The sequence below is a fragment of the Hyphopichia burtonii genome, assembly GCF_001661395.1.
Source record: "Hyphopichia burtonii NRRL Y-1933 unplaced genomic scaffold HYPBUscaffold_6, whole genome shotgun sequence".
Classification (NCBI taxonomy): domain Eukaryota; kingdom Fungi; phylum Ascomycota; class Pichiomycetes; order Serinales; family Debaryomycetaceae; genus Hyphopichia; species Hyphopichia burtonii.
In genome coordinates this window covers 178532-197148 of record NW_017963733.1, presented here as the reverse complement: position 1 = coordinate 197148, position 18617 = coordinate 178532, and the positions used below count along the sequence as shown (strand labels likewise).

Genomic DNA, 18617 nt, shown 5'->3' with positions numbered 1-18617 from the left:
TAAGAGTACTGAATAAGAGTACTGAATAAGAGTACTGAATAAGAGTACTGAATAAGAGTACTGAATAAGAGTACTGAATAAGAGTACTGAATAAGTACTGGGCTAACCCATAAGAGTTCACGGGACAGTCCAGCAGCCAAATGAGAACGGCTACTCAATCACAATTTTGGCATAATTTATACGAGAGATAACTGGAAAACGCCGACTGAAAACCAACGCCACCACAGAAACGTAAGTTCTACAATTGCCATGTAATAAAATCACTGAAAGTTCGATCAAGACCCTATCCACACTGAGCTTAGGTGAAATATCAGCTTAAGTTCCCCTACCATTCAAGCATGGGTACCAATCTTCCAATATCTGAAAACAGGAACCATTACGCAAACAGTTTGTTTTTCCGTACTTCATTTTGTTTTAAGGACATCCCTTCTTATCTTCTGTTTGTCTCTTATCAGTTGATACCGTCGCACAGTTTCTGTGATTCCGATGGAATACACCAATATCTACAAAGTCTCATGCTATGTTGCCTGTCACTTTACCGTCGCCATAATGTGGCTTCCTGTCTGACGGTAAGCCCTGTCATGTAATTAATTAATCCTAATAAGAATTGAGAAAAATAATATTGATGCTGTCATTTTGAAATGCCGAATCCTCAAAAAACGCTGTTTCGATAACTGAATTCCAAGTCACTTGATGCCAACCCCCCGGGCAATTGTCAAGATAAAAATCCTTGAATCATAGAACAATAAACTCAATCTAATATTCCAAGTTTTAGATAGCATTCAAATGAATCAATAATGTCCTTATCTCTATCTCTCCCCAAAAGCCCTGATAATATGCAGTATGGATCCTTGTTTTTTTGTCTGCCAATAGGTTTTTTTGCAGTTTTAATTGCAATTTCGAAGTAATATTAGTTTAAACGGTGGTGGTATTCTATTATTGAGATTAGCCCAGGGGAGATACGGGGAGATAAAGCGGAAAGAGTATAAAATGAAGCAAGGGGACTAGCTTTCCAAATTGTTTGAAGAAGCTTATACACCAAGTATGTCTCAAGATCAATTGAAGAAAGAAGAAAAGGCCCCAGTACAAATTACTGTGGATCAAGACCTCGAGTCTTTGGGGGCCTACTCTGAAGATAATACTACGAATAAGCTTTTCGGTGGAGATAATCAGTTATCATCTAAATTATCATCCAGACATCTCAATACTATAGTATGTATTATAACAGTTGAATTGTGACGGATCGATCTTACTAACTAACCAAGGTTATTTCCACTGTTTTCGGTACTGGTTTATTCTTATCAAGTGGATCCACTCTCAGTTCTGGGAGTGTATCAATGTTTCTTTGTTATATTGTAGTTGGGGTATGTTGTTTATTACCAAATCAGCTTGCTTGTATTGAAACAACATGTCTTTTCCCCACTACGTCTGGCTATGTGATTCATGCTAATCATTTTTGTGATGAAGCGTTATCATTCACAATGGGGTATCTTGATATTTGGTCTAATATCATTCCTAACGAAACGGCTGCTATTCCAGTGATTATTTCTTATTGGGACAGTCATACTTCTCCTGCGGTTTATATTGCAGTTTTCGGAGTATTGATTGCATTCATCAATTGTTGGAATATTAAATTTTACGGAGAGTTTGAATTTGTAGCTGGTACTTTAAAAATGTTTCTCGTAACTCTTTTAGTTATTGTTGGGTTAGTTATTGATTTAGGTGGTGCTGAAACCGAAAGATTAGGATTCCATTATTGGAAAGTATCGCCATTCATTCCAAAATACACTACTGGTAATTTAGGTAAATTTGCAGCTTTTTGGAAAGCATTAAGTTCGGTTGTCTATGCTTATGGGGGTGTTCAAGGTATTTGTTTATTATGTGGAGAAACTGAATATCCAAGACGGACAATCTATAGAACTGGGAAAAGAGTATTTGTTCGTGTTTTGAGTTTATATCTTTCTGCAGTTTTAATTGTCACCATGATTGCTAATCCTAGAGATCCAAAGATTGCAAATAGTTCCGGAAATGCTACTAGTTCTCCATTTGTTGTTTCAATTCAAAGAGCCGGTATTAAAGTCTTACCACATATAATTAATGCAATTGTATTGAGTTCAGCATTTTCAGCAGCTAATTTGCAACTTTTAAAAGTCAGTAGAACACTTTTCGCTTTAGCTGGTAAAAAACAAGCACCTAAAATTTTCTTAAAAGTTAATAGACATGGTATACCTTATGTTGGTGTTGGGTTTGCATGTTTGTTTCTTTCGTTAGCATTCATGTCAGTGTCGTCGGGCTCATCAACTGTATTTTCCTGGTTTCAAAATATCACCTCTAGTAATATTTTGATCAGTTGGTGTCTTATTGCTTTTAATCATATTATGATGACCAGAGCCATGAAAGCACAAGGATATTCTAGAGATATGTTACCTTATAAATTTAAAGGAGGACAATACTGTTCGTGGATATCGTTATTTTTTTCAATGTTATTTTTATTAACTGGAGGATTCCCATGTTTTATTAAGGGAAATTTTGAATTTTCAGAATTATTCACTGCTTATTTTGTTATTCCACTTGCATTTTGTCTTTATGTATTCTGGAAACTTCTTAAAAGAACAAAATTCAGAAAAGCAACCGATGTTGATTTGAAACTGTTATTCCAAGATGTTGAAGATAAGCCTGAACCACCCTTCCCCAAAATTACCGGTTGGAGAATGATCACCTACCTCTGGGATTAATTAAATGAAAAAAAAAGTGTTTACAAATATTGCTTGTAGATTATCGTTGTAGTATTTATATTGAAATTAGGGTATAAAAAGACATTAAAAGAATTAAAGAAGATCTCATCACACAAGTCTACTCCTTGTCAGGATTAGCCTTTTTAAAATGGAAAAATTTGAATCTTGGTTGTTCTTCTTGACCCTCATGTTGGAAACTAGATTCATCATTTGCATTTGCAACATAACCATCATTATTTTGGTATCCAGTTTGACGTTCATAGGGATTCTGGGCAACAGTACCATTGTAATGATAAGAAGAAGACGACGTTTCTGATTTATGATCAGCTTCAGAATCACTCTTTTCATTTCTATTACCAAGTTTACGCTTGATACCCAAAACAGTCATCATAATGGTCCAAGCAAATGCAAGTAAAAGACAGGCCGAAGCAGCCCAAGCCATTGCAAACATTTTAACTCCCAAAGAAGAATGGTGTCCGGCACTGTTAAAAGCATTTCTACCCTTGACGTGAGCAGCAGTAATGAGACAAGTTGCAGTCAAAGTAAATAACAATGCCAAACCAACAACCACAAAACTGGCCATACCAGTCAAGAAACCAATACCACAGCACGAGGCAATGATTGGAAGAAGTGACAAGAGCGAAAATACCAAACCAACCAAAAATAAAGCATAAGCAAAACGAGACAAGTAGTAATAAGTATCTCTACTTTTATTAAAACTACTTGGTAAACCCGAACTTGATTTAAAATTATCTCTTGGAGAGTATGGATAAGCCGGAGAATGCTTTACGCAATCAGAATTACGGCCATCTTTAACACCACAAATCCCATATGGAGTCCATCTGGTTCTGCTAAAGTCAGACCCGGATATACCAGACGTATTGGTTTCAGACCAATAGTATCTACTAAGAACCCCAGAATCCCGGGTTCCAGCTAAATTAACCAAAAATAATAAAAGAGAAGACCCAAGTAGCAAAATCACTGGGATGAAGGTCAAAAAACGTCTGAGCATATTCAATATAGAGTCAATTGAGTCAATTGGGTTTCTCTACAACTATTTCCAAAGGTAAATTCACTTCCTTATATATTTCAAGGAGTAATTAAGCTACATCACGGAAAAAGACTAATAATATCGGCAGTTAGCAATGTCACTTACCCTATTTTTCTTTTTTTTTCTTTTCGGTTTGGCTTAGTTTATTACTATTATTACTTTGAAGTTTTACGATACTTGTTGTTCTAGGCTACATCACGCCAGTACTGGTTCATACTTCAACGTAGAGCATGTACGAGTTCTAAACGCATGAACAGTTCATCAGCTCGAACCAGAATTGCAATAATATGACATCCAACGGTAATTCCAAAAGATGCAAAATTAGGCATCCTTTCGACAACCGGCGAAACTTAGTCGACTTTAGTCATTCAAATTCAGCTGACTAAATTACATTCTACGTATTTTACCTATTTATTCTTATCCCATTTTACTAAAGTCATGGCATCTCTTGCAGGCTTCTCCAACCCTGAAATTACTATTAGCTTGTGACCTCCGTAAGCAGAAAAACCCTGACTGGATGCGAAATTCGATGAGCAACAAAATCTGCTCAGAGCAACAAAAACGAACGCGACATTTCCTTTTTTTTTTGGCCGAGGGAGCGAGTCGTACGACACGCGACATTGGATGTACGGATCCATCGCTGATGTAAATTGGCAAGACTGGATTTGTAAAAGGGAAGGGAAGAGGACAATACGGGAGAAGATTATCAATAGATTGAGATAATATTGTTTGATTCCAGCTGATTCAACCGAAGAACGAATATTGTTTAGGATCAGTAAGCTACCGGTTGCCACTTCGACGCAGACTGCAATACTTTGAATTCTAATCCCGAGTTACTAATTGGTTTTTGGTATTCTATGGTTGTGACCAGGTACCAGATTTATAGGCAAAGCGATCTCGACAAGGGAACAGCATATTAGCTGTCAAAAGTTAAAAATATAGTATTGTCAAGTCATTTGAATCTCACTTGTTGGTTTAAGTTGACAACGGTATTTAATCAAGTGATTGAAAATCAAACAGAAAAAGACAAACAAATTGTTCTTTGAATCGAAGAAGTCTTAGTTAATTAATGATTGGCAAATGTTTAAGAGTATTTTATCAATCCCATCAAAGTTGAGTCAGCTCAGGCGATCCCTGAGTGATGAAAAAGCTCATAAAGTTGAGCATCGGAAACAATTAGTGTCTGAAACATCGGATAGTAAAATCATACTTAATAAAACTAAAGAACAGAGTCTATCTATAAATGATAGTAGTCCACCTACAGCCACGAAGGCAGCTCCAATCCAGTCTAATGGAGCGGTTTCTCGCTCAACACATGAAGGTACTTCCCCTACTATTCCTCAAAATTTCAAGTCACAACTGTCTATGCTACTTGATGATGATGCGATTGATGTATCGACATCAATGACATCGAGAACTCCAACTCAATTGACTTCAAGATCAGTTACTACTGATTCGAACAAGTCATTCATGCAACCTCCAAGCTTTAATGGTAATATAGCAAGTATTGACCATGTAGTTGGAATTGATTATACTAAGCTTAATAGTAAACCAATATATGAGGGAGCAAATGGAGTTGTTTTCAAAGGTACTAATAGAAATCAAAGAGATATATTGGTTATTAAAACAATCAAAAAACAAGCAAATCATTCAAATGATAATTACAGTGCACTTGTCTTCAAAGAATATAATAACGTCAAGCAATGCTTGGGTTGTAAACAAATCATTAATGTTTTGGATCTTGCTGTTAATGAAGAAGCAAATGAAGTCTCATTAATAATCCCTTATTATCCAAGAGGTGACTTATTGGATTACCTATCACAATTAAGAAAGAATAAAATTGAACTTACCTCAAATTTGAAAGATGCTGTTTTCAAACAAATTGTAAAAGGAGTTAATTTTTTGCATGAACGAAATATTGTTCATCGAGACTTAAAACCGGAAAATTGTTTAATCGACGAAGATGGGACAATCAGACTCAGTGATTTTGGTTACACTCTTGATTTGAATAAAATTGATGAACAAATAAAATTGAACGACATTTGTTGTGGTACAACTAGTTTTAAAGCTCCTGAATTATTTGATTATGAAAGATTAATTGATAGCGAAAATTATTTGGGTTATCTCGAAAAAATTGATTTTAAAGCATTAGATTGTTGGTCATTAGGAATTTTTTACTTTCAAATCTATTTAATGAGAGTTCCTTGGAATGATGCTGATTTGAAAAATGATTCCTCCAATAAAACTTATCATAAGTATGCTAAGCATTACCCCAGTGATGAAAATTTATTAAATAGTCTAATTAATCAATTAGATGATAAAAATTTTAATATGCAATATAATCCAGCATTAGCAATATTTAAAAAATTACACCATGAATCCAGATATTTCATTTTTAGTCTACTAAATCCTCAACCTGATAAAAGATTGGATGCTAATAGTTTATTAAACTCAAATTGGCTAAATCAAGTATATGCAAATTCAAAAGATTTTATTGAATTATTACCAAATAAAAAACGTTAATACTTTTTTTATGATATAATGAATATAATATAACATTCTTTAAATGAAATTGTAGCAACGAAGATGACAAATCAGAGTGTCATTTTTGCCGTTTGTAACCCTTTGTTCTTATGATAACTCGTCAAAAAAAACAACCATTTTTGTGAGTTTGATGATTTTTGCAGCAATTCTTGACTACCAAGGATTTTTTACACGTTGCCTTGTGGAAATGACCAAATACAACAGTATAAACCTAATTTAAACATATTCTAATGACAATAATGAAATAAGATTATAAATATGTAAAGATCAAAAAAAAAAGAGTTATAGAATAATACATATAAAGAGGTCAAGAAGAGCATTATTAAAAATAACGGAAAAATTAGAGTTATATATATAGAGAAGTGATGATTAAAAACAAAATGAGTAATTGATGACGACAAAATAAACAGCATTAACAAGCATTATTAGAAAAAAAATGAAAAAAAGCTACTCAATTGATATCGAGACGATTGAAACGAGGGGGAGAATAAGAAAAAAAAAGAAAAAGAAGAAACATAGATAAATAAAGGAAACAATTAGAAATGGAGTATTAAATTATAAAGACAACATAAATTTGGAAAAGAAAATAAGATAAAGATAAAAAATAAAAATTAAAATAAAAAAATTAGAAAAAGAAGAATGATATTAAATGAAATCTTAATAGACTACTTTTGGTGATAATTCAGATAACCATAATTCCCAACACCATTAGCATTGCCATTAACATTGCTAGAGGATGTAGAAATATTATTTGTAGATGTTCTTCTTGGATTACCAGGTCCTCTTACACCTAAAGGATTTTTGGAGAAAGACAATCTAATCCCACCTTTACCATTACTACCATTTGGTCTTGGTAAAGCGCTACCATATAATTCAGCTAAAGCTCTTGTAGCTAATGCAACGTCATCAAATTCAACAAAACACATTGGACCGTGATTATGATTACTAGCATTTGAGTTAGCAGATGATTGATTTTTGGTACGGAAGGATAAACGACGGAAACCCTTTTGTGGTGCAAATAATGATCTTAATTCAGCTTCTGTAGCATCTGGAGGTAAATTACCAACGTATAAAGTATTACAAGGAGGATTTTGATCAGCTGGATTGGCAGGAGGAGGAACACGAGCTAATAATGATAAATCTGGAATATCCTTACTTGAAGATTGTCTTGAAGTAGCAGGAGAAGCATTAGAAGAAGTAGGAGCTCCTGAAGCTGAGCCACCAGAACTACTTAAAATATCAGCAGCGGTTGGCTGACCATTAGTCGGTATACCAGAAGCCGGAGGTTGGGTAGATGGTGGGCCAGCAGCAATAACCTGTGCAGCAGATGGTTGTTGCAGTTGTTGCAGTTGTTGCAGTTGTTGTTGAGAGGATGCAGACTGTTGAGATTGTTGAGATTGTTGTTGTTGAGGATTAGCAGCTGAAGGTGCAGCAGTATTAGTGGATTGTGGTTGTTGTTGTTGTGGTTGTTGTTGTTGTTGATTTGATCCACCTGGGACTGATAATGCAGGTAATTGAGATGTGGAATTACCACTTGAGGATTGAGGATTTGAAGGAGGAGGATTATTGAAAAAGGCAGATGAAATTTTTCTACGATCACTAGAACTCGAAGGAGGAGCAGATTGCTGCTGCTGCTGCTGCTGTTGTTGTTGAGACCAATCAAAGGGAGTATGAGTACCAGAATGAAGAGAATTATCAGCGGAACCAAGACCTATTGATTGAGAAGGACCAGGTTGAGAAGTAGTAGCTGATTGAGGTAAAGGAGTGTTACCCCAAGGATCTCTAGTAACCAAATTATAGCTATCATTTTGTGATTCCATTAAGAGTAAAGATTTACCGGTCAAATCACTTAAATCAATTGAACCAGGAGCATGAGTAGATGGCTGAACGGTTCCGTTAATACCCGGAGCTGATTGTGGAGGTTGAGCAGGATTAGGAGGACCATTTGCAGCGGGGGAGGTATTAGAGAAAGGGTCACTAAACAAAAACCTTGAGCGTTGATTACCAATTGATTGTCTTTTTTGGAAAGTATCATAAGGAGGGTATGCAGATTGATCAGGTGGTTGTTGATGCAGAGGTTGTTGATGCAGAGGTTGTTGAGGAGGTTGTTGTTGTTGCAGAGGCTGTTGCAGAGGTTGTTGTTGCGGATGCTGTTGTTGCAGAGATTGTTGTTGTTGTGGAGGAGGAGGAGGTTGTTGTTGTTGTTGAGGTTGAGATGCAGATTGTTGAGATGCTTGAAGATGCAGATGGAGATGATTATTTAAGTTTGGAGGAGAAATATTTGAGATGGAAGATAATCTTAAATTTTGGAAATTAGTAGTTGTATTTGATAAAGAATTTGGAGAATGGATTGGTAAATTTTCATAATCAACCTTGATTGGACCATATTCATTACCAAAGATAAATTTACCTTCTAATAATTTCCCCGTGGTAAGACAAGTATTAATAGTTTTGAAAAAAGCAATGATTTGATAATCTTTGATTTCAATATTAATAATATCATCAACAACCAAAGAAAATATAAGCGAAGCTTCACGATTAGTTAAATCATGAGGTAAGTTTGAGATTTTCAAGATACTTGTAGTGGAAGGAGATTGAGGTTGAAAAGTATTTAATAAATGAGGAGGAGGATTAGTGGCTGGACCATTAGGAGGAGCAGAAGTACCGGAAGGTAAAAGACCACCATTTGTAGCAAGACGAGAAGGAGCAGGAGGAGCAGGAGGAGCCGGAGCGGTAGAGCCCAAGGGAACGGTAGAAAAATGATTAAGATTTGATTCAGAAGTCATTATGATGTATGCAGATGTAATAATATTAGTAAAAACACAAGGGGAAATAAAATGACTTATGACTTTGATAACCTGGGCGGCAAAGATGAAAATTAATAATAATACAATGAATAGATGGAAAAAAAAACTATTCCTGCTGGAGGTAGGGAGTTGATAATAATTCAAAGGGAAAAAAACAAAAAGAAACTGAATTAAAACTAGAAATACAACGAGATACTCGAATTAAAAGTATTATCACAAAGGAAGAATCTGGGGATGGAAATTAAATAACCTTTAACCAGGAAATCAGATATCAGGGTCGAGTCAAACAGAAGGGACGAGCCGTGAGTACAACTAGACGAACGCAACGGGGATGAAATAAAGCCAAACTAAGTGGAAATGGCCAATGGCGTTAATGAATATCAAACGATAAAAAAAACAAAAAAAAAAAGATATGGATGGAAAAAGGTATATGAAAAACGGAAAAAAAGGGGGGAAACGGGTTAAAACGGATAATATACGCTTGAGTGTGTCTTCAAGTATGATGTATTGCTTGAGTTTGGTTATCAATGAAGTAAAATGCTGAAGATGAATGGTTGAGTTATGAAAGAGAAGTAGGAATTAGTTGAAGTCTATTTTTTTCCTCTCCTACAAACCAAAAAAAAAAAAAAAAAAAAAAAAAAAAAAAAAAAAAAAAAAANAGTAGGAATTAGTTGAAGTCTATTTTTTTCCTCTCTTAAAAAAAAAAAAAAAAAAAAAAAAAAAAAAAAAAAAAAAAAAAAAAAAAAAAAAAAAAAAAAAAAAAAAAATGAGAGAGAAAATGATGAAGAGCGTGTAATTTCCCTTTTTTCTACTTTTTTTTTAAACTCAAACCAGTGGGTTTTTCTCTGAACGGTTTTTCCTACCTCAAGCCTAAGGGTTTAGTAAGGCTGAAGAACTACACCAGCACAACCCTGCTTCTGTTGGGACATGAAAAACCGAAAAAAAAAATGAAAATGAAATTAAAAAAAGAAACCCCCCACTTGTAAAGCCCAACCCGTACACCTCCCCAAATTCGAAGAAAATGTAAAAGTGAAAGTGTAAAAAAAAGGGAAAAAAAGCGGGAAATGCAATTTGACCCGTTTTTTTGGGATTTTTTCCATTTTGTCTGTTTGTGGTTTTTGCTGCATTGTAATGCTTCTTTTGCTTTTTTGGTGCTGGGGGGGCCTGGATGCAGGACACGCCCGCCTGTGGTGGCCGGAAAGCGTCGCTGGCCTCGGATTGGCCTGGGGAAACGGTGCTGGGGGCCCGTGCTGGCGGGAGGCTGGCCGGATCTGGCAGGCTGGGGGTGTTACCCGCACCAGGCCAAAAAAAAAAGTGTGCTTTGGTGTATGGGTGTATCCTGGCATCACGTGTGCGGGCGGCCGGCGGTTGGCGCCAGGGTTCTAGAACCCGCTGGCAATACCTCCGTACATATACCGATTGACTCTTCTCTCTTGAACTCAGTTACGCAGAGAGTTGATGAGATATTTATATCAAAGCGAATTTCAAACGGTGGATTAGTGAATGGATTGATTGAGTAATCTTGATGAGGAATACTAATAACAACCATGGATCAATTGCCATTGCAACCAGGTGTCGCCAGGTGCAATAAGCAATTGTCCGTTTTAGATGGATTGGTTCAATTAGGGTAATCTGGGGTAAGGCAGAACGCACCCGTGCACCAGCTCGAGTTTCTTTCTCACACACCAATTTTTTTTTTTTTTGTTTTTCGAACTCGAGCCAGATAATCAAGTGCTTGGTCAATCAACCATGGGTGATATTCTAGATTCACAGAAATATGTCAATTCAACGTGCTTGAGTCTTCTTTTGCTGGAGGTGGTGCCCACCTCGATTCGAGTGTCCCATAAATTGAAAGAAACCAGTAATGCCATGGCTAATATTGATGAACAAACTAGGTTCGATACAAAATTATCAAGTATACCGGATGATTTACCAGGAACAGTTAATGTATTGGAGAATCCATTGATAAACAATGATGATGTTACTATTAGAGTTGAGAATTACGGATACAATTTGGGATTAAGGCTTTCGGAAGTTTTAATGTATAAGATATCAAATCCAAACATATCGCAAAATTCATCAACCAAGATTGTTGATGTATTGGATATCATGAAATTTGTTTGTAGAGATGTATGGAAAAACCTTTACGGGAAACAAATGGATAATTTAAGAACCAATCATCGGGGGACGTTTGTGTTGGTTGATAATAATTATAAGCTTATAAATAATCTCAATGGTTCGAAAACTGAAAGTGACACTTTGATTAAATCAAGCTCCTATATTTGGTTCCCCTGTGGTATAATCAGAGGAATCCTAATGAGTTTTGGTATTGATGCTAATGTAACTGCTGAAATTACTGCTCTCCCAGCAGTTACTTTCAATATTCAGACTGCAATAAATAATTAGTTGCATAACCACCTGGAATCGGGTCTTTTCAATTTGCATTAATTTTTTTTTTTTTTTTTTTTTTTTTACAATATACGTAGATGCCATCGCTTGATACTTGAACTGTACTTGATTGGAAAATGGGGAAAGTGCCCCTATGTATAAGGTACTCGGTTAGTCGATCGTTTTGGCGAAGTGCCTCCAGACTGAGTATTCTTAATATAAACCAAATCGATGTGGAAAACATTTATAATGCAAAGAATTTGAATTATAAATTCCGTCGTTTGGATCAACGTACTAAAGTTAATCATCTACTTCATGCAGTTTTCCAAAATGATTTGGTACAGTGTAATAGCTCGTTGAATGTCTTGTATCGTCGAATAGCAATGCATCCCACGTTGATTAATATGAATGTTTATTTGAGTTGTTTGTCGATTTTATTACTCAAATTGAAAAATGATTCAGACTTTCAAATCTTGCAATTGAAACCTATAATAACCGATTTTATCCATTTCCACAAGGCTTATCATAAAAAATACTCGTCTTTGTATATAGACGGTAAATCTGGCTCTTTTGTTAAAGTCCCACCTAAAATCATCACTCATGATATCCAAGTGAGGGAAAACTTCTCTTCGGTAGTTGAGTCCCTTATAATTCTCCTTATTCATTGGTTTAAATCTATTCAACTGGACTCCTTGTTGAGAAGCTCCGCTTCAGAGTATGTTTTTTCCATTTTACAACTGCTTGACGTCGATTACATCCGTTTGGCAAAATCATTAACCCCGCTGGATTTAGATCATTATATATCTATACTTCGTCCTCATATCGACTCGGCTACTTTGTTGCAAATTTCAAAAGAATCTGCTAAAGTGTTATCCCCTGATGAAGAAATGCTCTCGATTAACCATTATAAAGAACTGGGTCGTTTATCGTACTCTGGATTATGCAAATTCATCTCTAACACTAGATTTGATAAATTCGATAACGGTTCTAAAAAACCGTTGTACGAAATATACAAATCTCTTCCAAAGTCAAAGCAACTGGAATTCATGAATGATTATATGAACTTCAATAGAAAAAGAGAATTAACAATTGAAAATCATTGCCTCCACTTGACTTCTTCTAACTCCCCGACCCATAACACCTACAGCATGCAACTTTCCAAAATGGTTGGAGACTGGATCTCACATAATGTCTCGGTCTTATCAGGGTTGAAATCTAAATTAGACACTATCGATGGGCAAGACAAATCAAGTCTTGCAGACTTATCGCTCGAAGAAACTCACTTACTCAAGTATACTGCTCATTTAAATTTTATTCCAGGTCCTGAATTGGTCAACCTTGTCATTAATGATCTTCTTACCGAAGCCTTAACTTCCAAAGATGGCCACATTGGCGCTGCTAAATTTTGTAAGTCATTAAGATCCAAGTTTATCCAATTAGTACTTCGTGATAAAAAAAATAAACATATATATGGTCAAATTTTAAAATTCATGACTGAAGATGATGCAATTGAGTTTTTCTCAACTCTAATAAAAATTATGGCCCCAAATTGCACAATCAATTCTAATTTAGTAAAAGATTCTCAAGTCTATGAAGCAAGAAAATTAATCGATAAAGTAGAATCGGATAATGATGAATTATTCTTTGAAAAATCTAACGATTCTTATCCTGCTTTTTTACTGATTGTATCAAAACAGTTTTCCAAACATGGCAAATTCGAAAGATTTTACGCAATCATTAAAATTCATCCTTATTTGCTTCTTGAATATCAAAAATATTTCGAACTTTCCGAAGGTATGAAGACTTTTTTACCAATGCTCTGTGAACCCAAACCTTGGGTATCTCCATCGGATGGTGGGTTTCTACTCGATCTCAAAAAAATTGTTGCATCTACTTCAAAGTTTAACCTGATGGTATACATTAATGCTGCCCATGAGTCAAATCAGTTAGAATCAACATATAAAGCGCTTGATGTGCTTGGCTCAACAAAATGGATAATCGATACCAAAATGTTGAAGATTTTTAATCAGATACTAGATATGGACGTTCCATTGTTTGACATACCCCCACACCTAGATAAGTTACGAATTGAACTTCCTGATGAACCGAAAAGAGAGCATTTTGAAAATGATGACCAATTCACTAGATATACAAGAAGATACCATCGTGATGTGGCTTTGAGATTGAAAGAATATCACGGCAGAAGAGGAGATAGAATAGTACTTGAAAGTATAAGAACCTATTGTAATGCTATAGACGAGAATGGTGATATGTTTTTCATTCCTCACAATGTTGATACCAGAGGCCGGGCATATCCCATGACTTCAATAGTACATCATCAGAATAGTGATCCAGTTCGTGCCTTAATGCGTTTTTGGGATATGAAGCCTTTGGGCAAGAATGGTTTCAATTGGATAAAATACCACTTGGCAGGTGTTTACGGGGAAGATAAACTAAGCTTTGAAGACCGCATCAAGTTCGTCGATGAAAACATTTTTAATATAAGAGAATCCGCTGAGAATCCTTTTTATGGGGCTAAGTGGTGGCAGAATGCTGATAAACCTTTCCAAACTTTAAGTTACTGCTTTGAAATAAACTCAATCTTGGAATATATCGAGTCGAGCAGTGAAAACAGAGTCGAAAATTACTTGTCTAGAGCTCCAATTCACCAAGATGGTTCTTGCAATGGGTTACAGCATTATGCTGCATTAGGGGCCAATAAAGCTGGTGGGAAAGCTGTTAATCTTATCCCTAGTGAAAAGAAATCAGACGTTTATATGTCTGTTTTAAATCTTGTTAAAGAAAGAGTTCACAGCGATTTTGAAACAAAAAAGAATAAGGATTTGGCCAAGGTTGCCTATCCTCTTCTTGATAGAAAGATTGTTAAAAGAACCGTGATGACCAGTGTTTATGGAGTTACCAATTTTGGAGCCAAATTGCAAGTTGAAGAAAGGCTAACAGATTATACCAAGCATTTAAAGACCATTAGAAAACAAGAAGGTATAGCTTTGGAGAGTGGCGTATTAGAAGATTCAGAAATAAGAAAATTAATCAACCAACTTTCTTCCTACATAGCAAATCATATCCTTGAAGCAATTTCAACTTTGTTTTCGGAAGCTAAATCAATTGAACATTGGATGACCAAAAATTGTTACAGAATTATAACTTCATACGATCTTAGAACCGTAAAAAGTTTTGACAGTTTTGATTTTTTCAAAGGCTCTTATAAGAATATGATGTGGACATCCATTTCTGGATTTCCAGTTGTTCAGCAGTATAAATCCTATTACGATAGGCTTCTCAAAACTCCTTTGTTTATGTATAGACTCAGACGGCCCGAAGTCAGAGAAAGGGTTGACATTGTGAAACATATACATTCAGTAGCACCCAATTTTATCCATTCCTTGGATGCTACACATATGATGATGACTGCTTTAGCTGCCCATCAGAATAATATCCTGTTTGCTTCAGTTCACGACTCATTTTGGACACATCCAAATGAAGTTGAAATATTATCTAAAATCATCAGAGAGGAGTTCGTACGAATGTATACATCTGATATAATTCGACACATGGAACTAGACTTGAAGTATACTGCAAGGGATTCATTTCAACTTGTATGGTTCAACAGAACAAAACACATACAATTTGCTGAACAAATAGACAGTTTAAGACAAAAGTTCTTAAGATTAACCAAGGTTAAACCTCAATCATACAATAAATGTTTAGCAGCAGAATTGGAAAACCCCGAAAAAGTTCTTAGTTTATACAACACTTATAAACCTGATGTTTATTTAATCAAACATAACAATCTTGCTGCAATTTACGAAAATAAATCTACAGAGAAAGATGCATTCTTCAAAATTTCAAAGAAAGATTATGTGCCAATTCTAATACCCGTTAAAATCTTAGATCCACCAAGTACAGGAGACTTGGAAATTAAAGAAGTTTTAAACAGTAAATATTTCTTTTCATAAATCGTGTAAATAGTATAAATAAGACAGCATGTATACTTTTAATACAAAACGTAAACTAACTAAGGCTCTTCATCGATCATTCTTTGCAACCTCCCAAAAATTTTATCTCTATGAATAGCCATTTCGTCTTCTTCTTCACCAGGAAAAAAATTTTGACGTTTATAATGCTCCTCTCCTCCATGGTCATCCGGCAAGAAGTTTACATCAAGCGAGTCTTCATCATCGAAGAACTCACCATATAAATCTTCAAGATTTTCCTCTCCTATTTCATCTCCCCCACCTTTTAGGTAGTCAACACCATCTGCATCCTCTGGTCTCTCTATTATAACTGGGCCTAAATTTTCATTTTCAGAAGAGTATGTTTCACTTAAAACGCCAGCATCTTCGTCACTGGGGTAGTCATTTTGGTAGAAAGACTCAGCATTCGAATCCTCGTCATCTGAGTATATTTTACGTGTCGGGTCATCATCATCATCAGATTGGTAGAGACCATTTTCGTCATCATCAAAAAACCTGATATAACCAATTTGAGACTGGGGATGATTTTCGTTCGTTAATGGTTCAGACGAAATTTGATAGACGTCATAAACGTAATCGGAAAGTGGGTCCTCTGATGAATCATCCCCAGAAGGTTGTAATGCTTCGTTCGCTGGCTTGCTTTCAGTATTAGTGACTCCCCCACCCCGGGTTCTTCTCTTCCGTTTAGGCTGGTCAGCTTCATTCACATTCAAGAATGAGTTAACCATATCCGATAGCTCATTCGGAATGTAAGTGTCTTCTTCAGTCTGTGTCTTTGGAATTACAAATTTTCTTTTTCTGATATTGGTAACATCATTTCCATCTGGCTTACTGGCCTCCGAAAGAATTGACTGAATTGCTGATTCATCTATGTTAGAGCTTTCATCAGTTCTTGTCAAGGCAAAATAGATATTACTCGGCTCAGATACTGGAGTTTGTGCTCGACTTATAGTAGTCGAAGAAACTGGAGATGATGGTTTTGATCTTTTGGCAGGACGTCTTTCCTCTAAAATCAATGCTTGCAAAGGATCCTGGCCTCTTTTTCTTTTGATCCTAAGAATCTGAGGAGGCTGTTGGAACGACATGGTACATCAATCATTCGTTCTCCATTAGTTGACTACTTAAGTTTTGATTTTGATTTTTTTTTTTTTCGTTCTCAAAAAATTATCAACTATCTCAGAAGATGCAAAATCTAAACTTCAATCTAAAAGTTCAAATATATCATATTAATTTATTAAAGCAATCTATATAAGAGCAGGTATAAAGAACCTAGTATTGAACTAAAAAAAGACCATAGTATATATAAGTATGTATAGATTTGGGCTAACTATTTCTTTTGACGAGTACCTTTTGGAACTCTAGCTAACCAATAGAATAAAACAGTGCCAATCATGTTGATGATAATGAAAGCAATGAAGATACCAACGTCACGTCCTCTGGTTGTGTAATCTGCACCAATTCCTTTCAAGTAAACATCGGTTGAAGCTACGGTACAGAATTCACAGCTGTCCTTAGCTGAAGAATCAACCAAATAACCACCTGCAACCAGCATATAGTTTTTCATGTATTCACCACAAGTTTGGCCATTGATTGGGGTGAAATGCAAGTATTCTTCTTTAGCACATTCAACTGTCGAATGGGCCAAACCTGTTGATAAAATAATCGAAACCAAGTATGTGAATGGATTACATCTGTACATGAAAATCCAAAATCTAGGCATAGCTTCTTTGGTAGCTAAAACACCACAAAAAGTTAAACAAATGGTGAATAACAACAGGGAAAGATTAGCAGCATTATCAGCAATCTCCATGAAAGAGATACATAATTGAGCCATAGTTGAACAATAAATGAAGAAGAGCACAATTACAAACCACATAAGACCACCTCTTTGATTAACAGTATCGGTAGGAACAGCATTTTGATAAAGACCTAATGGATAGTACCAGCAGAAAAAACCTAAAGTACCACAGATTATATTCCAAGGGATTTCAACGGTAATTTGTGCAGCAATAAAAGCAACCCACGAAAAGGTTTTGGAAGGTCTTTCCCTTACTTCATATAAATCTCTTTGAGAAACAAAATATGGTAAATATTGTTGAACCAACGTATTGAAGATAACGAAAAACATGAAAACCGAAAACATTTGATTTTGAAGCCCTTGAAGAGAACGATCAGCCTTGAAGAATGTGAAACCATTGAAAAGACCAGTGAAAACTGACATAGCAAGTTTTGACCAAGTATAAGAAGGCGATCTCCAGTATTGTTCGAAAACTCTCTTCGTGACATATAAGTATTGAGAAACATAAGAAGCTGCAAATGGTTTGGTGTCTTCCTTGGTAGTTTCATGAGGTCTTTTAGGTAAGTCGGTTTCCATTTGGTCTAATTCATTATTAACTTCCTTATATTCACTTGAATTTTTCCACACCTCATGGTAATCTTGATTAGCATGAGATCCGGGAGCAGCACCAATAACTTGTAACATCCATTCAGCTGGATTGGCTTGTGGAGGACATTCTGGAGCACCATATTTTTCAAAGTAGTTGATCAAAGTAGTACAGTCTTTACCTAAATCACCAAAATAAATGGTTTGACCACCTCTTTGCAAGAACAACAATCTGTCGAATTCTTTCATTAAAATGGCTGAAGGTTGATGAATAGTACATAAAATAGCTTGTCCATGGTCAGCCAATTTTCTAATCAACTTACAAATAGACCAAGCAGTTTGAGAGTCCAAACCTGAAGTAGGTTCATCTAAGAAAACCAATAATTTAGGTTTAGCAACTAATTCAACACCAATGGTTAATCTTTTACGTTGTTCAACATTCAAACCTTCACCAGCAACACCAACAATAGCATCTGAATATTTCTCCATTTCTAATAAATGGATAATATAATCAACATAAGCATCTTTTTCAGCTTTTGGAACTGATTGAGGTTGTCTTAAGTAGGCAGAGAAAGTTAAAGCTTCACGGACTGTGGAAGTTTCCAAATGCAAATCCTGTTGTTGGACATACCCAATTGATCTTTGGAAAGAAGAATCCAAAGGACGACCATTCACCATTCTAGTACCAGAGGTTATAACACCACTGGTCAATCT

The 18617-nt window shown here is 35.6% G+C and overlaps 9 protein-coding genes across 9 annotated transcripts in view; 5 read left to right on the top strand and 4 right to left on the bottom strand.

Annotated features, from left to right (window-relative positions):
* Positions 1–1337: 1337 nt before the first annotated feature.
* On the top strand, positions 1338–2735 carry HYPBUDRAFT_112050 (uncharacterized protein; the record flags this gene model as incomplete). The annotated part of the gene is made up of 1 exon (XM_020218878.1): positions 1338–2735. One exon carries the CDS (start codon positions 1338–1340, stop codon positions 2733–2735), a length of 1398 nt encoding a protein of 465 aa, XP_020074957.1.
* An 86-nt stretch (positions 2736–2821) lies between these two features.
* On the bottom strand, positions 2822–3771 carry FMP45 (Fmp45p). The gene has a single exon (XM_020221577.1). The coding sequence runs from the start codon at positions 3745–3747 to the stop codon at positions 2854–2856; it is 894 nt and encodes a 297-aa protein (XP_020074956.1). The 5' UTR covers positions 3748–3771; the 3' UTR covers positions 2822–2853.
* A 1485-nt stretch (positions 3772–5256) lies between these two features.
* HYPBUDRAFT_112429 (uncharacterized protein) lies at positions 5257–6309 on the top strand (the record flags this gene model as incomplete). The annotated part of the gene is made up of 1 exon (XM_020218901.1): positions 5257–6309. The coding sequence occupies one exon, from the start codon at positions 5257–5259 to the stop codon at positions 6307–6309; it is 1053 nt and encodes a 350-aa protein (XP_020074955.1).
* Positions 6310–6995: 686 nt separating this feature from the next.
* On the bottom strand, positions 6996–9578 carry WHI3 (mRNA-binding protein; the record flags this gene model as incomplete). Its single annotated transcript, XM_020222781.1, has 1 exon — positions 6996–9578. The coding sequence occupies exon 1, from the start codon at positions 9114–9116 to the stop codon at positions 6996–6998; it is 2121 nt and encodes a 706-aa protein (XP_020074954.1). The 5' UTR covers positions 9117–9578.
* Positions 9579–9890: 312 nt separating this feature from the next.
* HYPBUDRAFT_153499 (uncharacterized protein) lies at positions 9891–10779 on the top strand. The gene has a single exon (XM_020221576.1). The coding sequence runs from the start codon at positions 10269–10271 to the stop codon at positions 10521–10523; it is 255 nt and encodes an 84-aa protein (XP_020074953.1). The 5' UTR covers positions 9891–10268; the 3' UTR covers positions 10524–10779.
* A 107-nt stretch (positions 10780–10886) lies between these two features.
* On the top strand, positions 10887–11543 carry TRS33 (Trs33p; the record flags this gene model as incomplete). The annotated part of the gene is made up of 1 exon (XM_020218864.1): positions 10887–11543. One exon carries the CDS (start codon positions 10887–10889, stop codon positions 11541–11543), a length of 657 nt encoding a protein of 218 aa, XP_020074952.1.
* Positions 11544–11791: 248 nt separating this feature from the next.
* On the top strand, positions 11792–15502 carry HYPBUDRAFT_88746 (uncharacterized protein; the record flags this gene model as incomplete). Its single annotated transcript, XM_020223828.2, has 2 exons — positions 11792–12063; positions 12142–15502. Coding segments are annotated over 2 exons (3633 nt in total), but the record flags the coding sequence as incomplete, so codon positions are not given.
* Positions 15503–15507: 5 nt separating this feature from the next.
* On the bottom strand, positions 15508–16627 carry HYPBUDRAFT_153497 (uncharacterized protein). The gene has a single exon (XM_020221575.1). It carries the CDS (start codon positions 16603–16605, stop codon positions 15562–15564), a length of 1044 nt encoding a protein of 347 aa, XP_020074950.1. The 5' UTR covers positions 16606–16627; the 3' UTR covers positions 15508–15561.
* A 220-nt stretch (positions 16628–16847) lies between these two features.
* HYPBUDRAFT_162694 (pleiotropic drug resistance family ABC transporter) overlaps positions 16848–18617 on the bottom strand; it is a gene marked incomplete at its 3' end in the record, with an annotated part of 4486 nt that continues 2716 nt past the window's right edge. Inside the window, exon 1 of the mRNA XM_020222583.1 lies at positions 16848–18617. This exon is cut by the window's right edge and continues 2716 nt beyond it. Coding sequence (XP_020074949.1) covers positions 16848–18617 — 1770 coding nt within the window.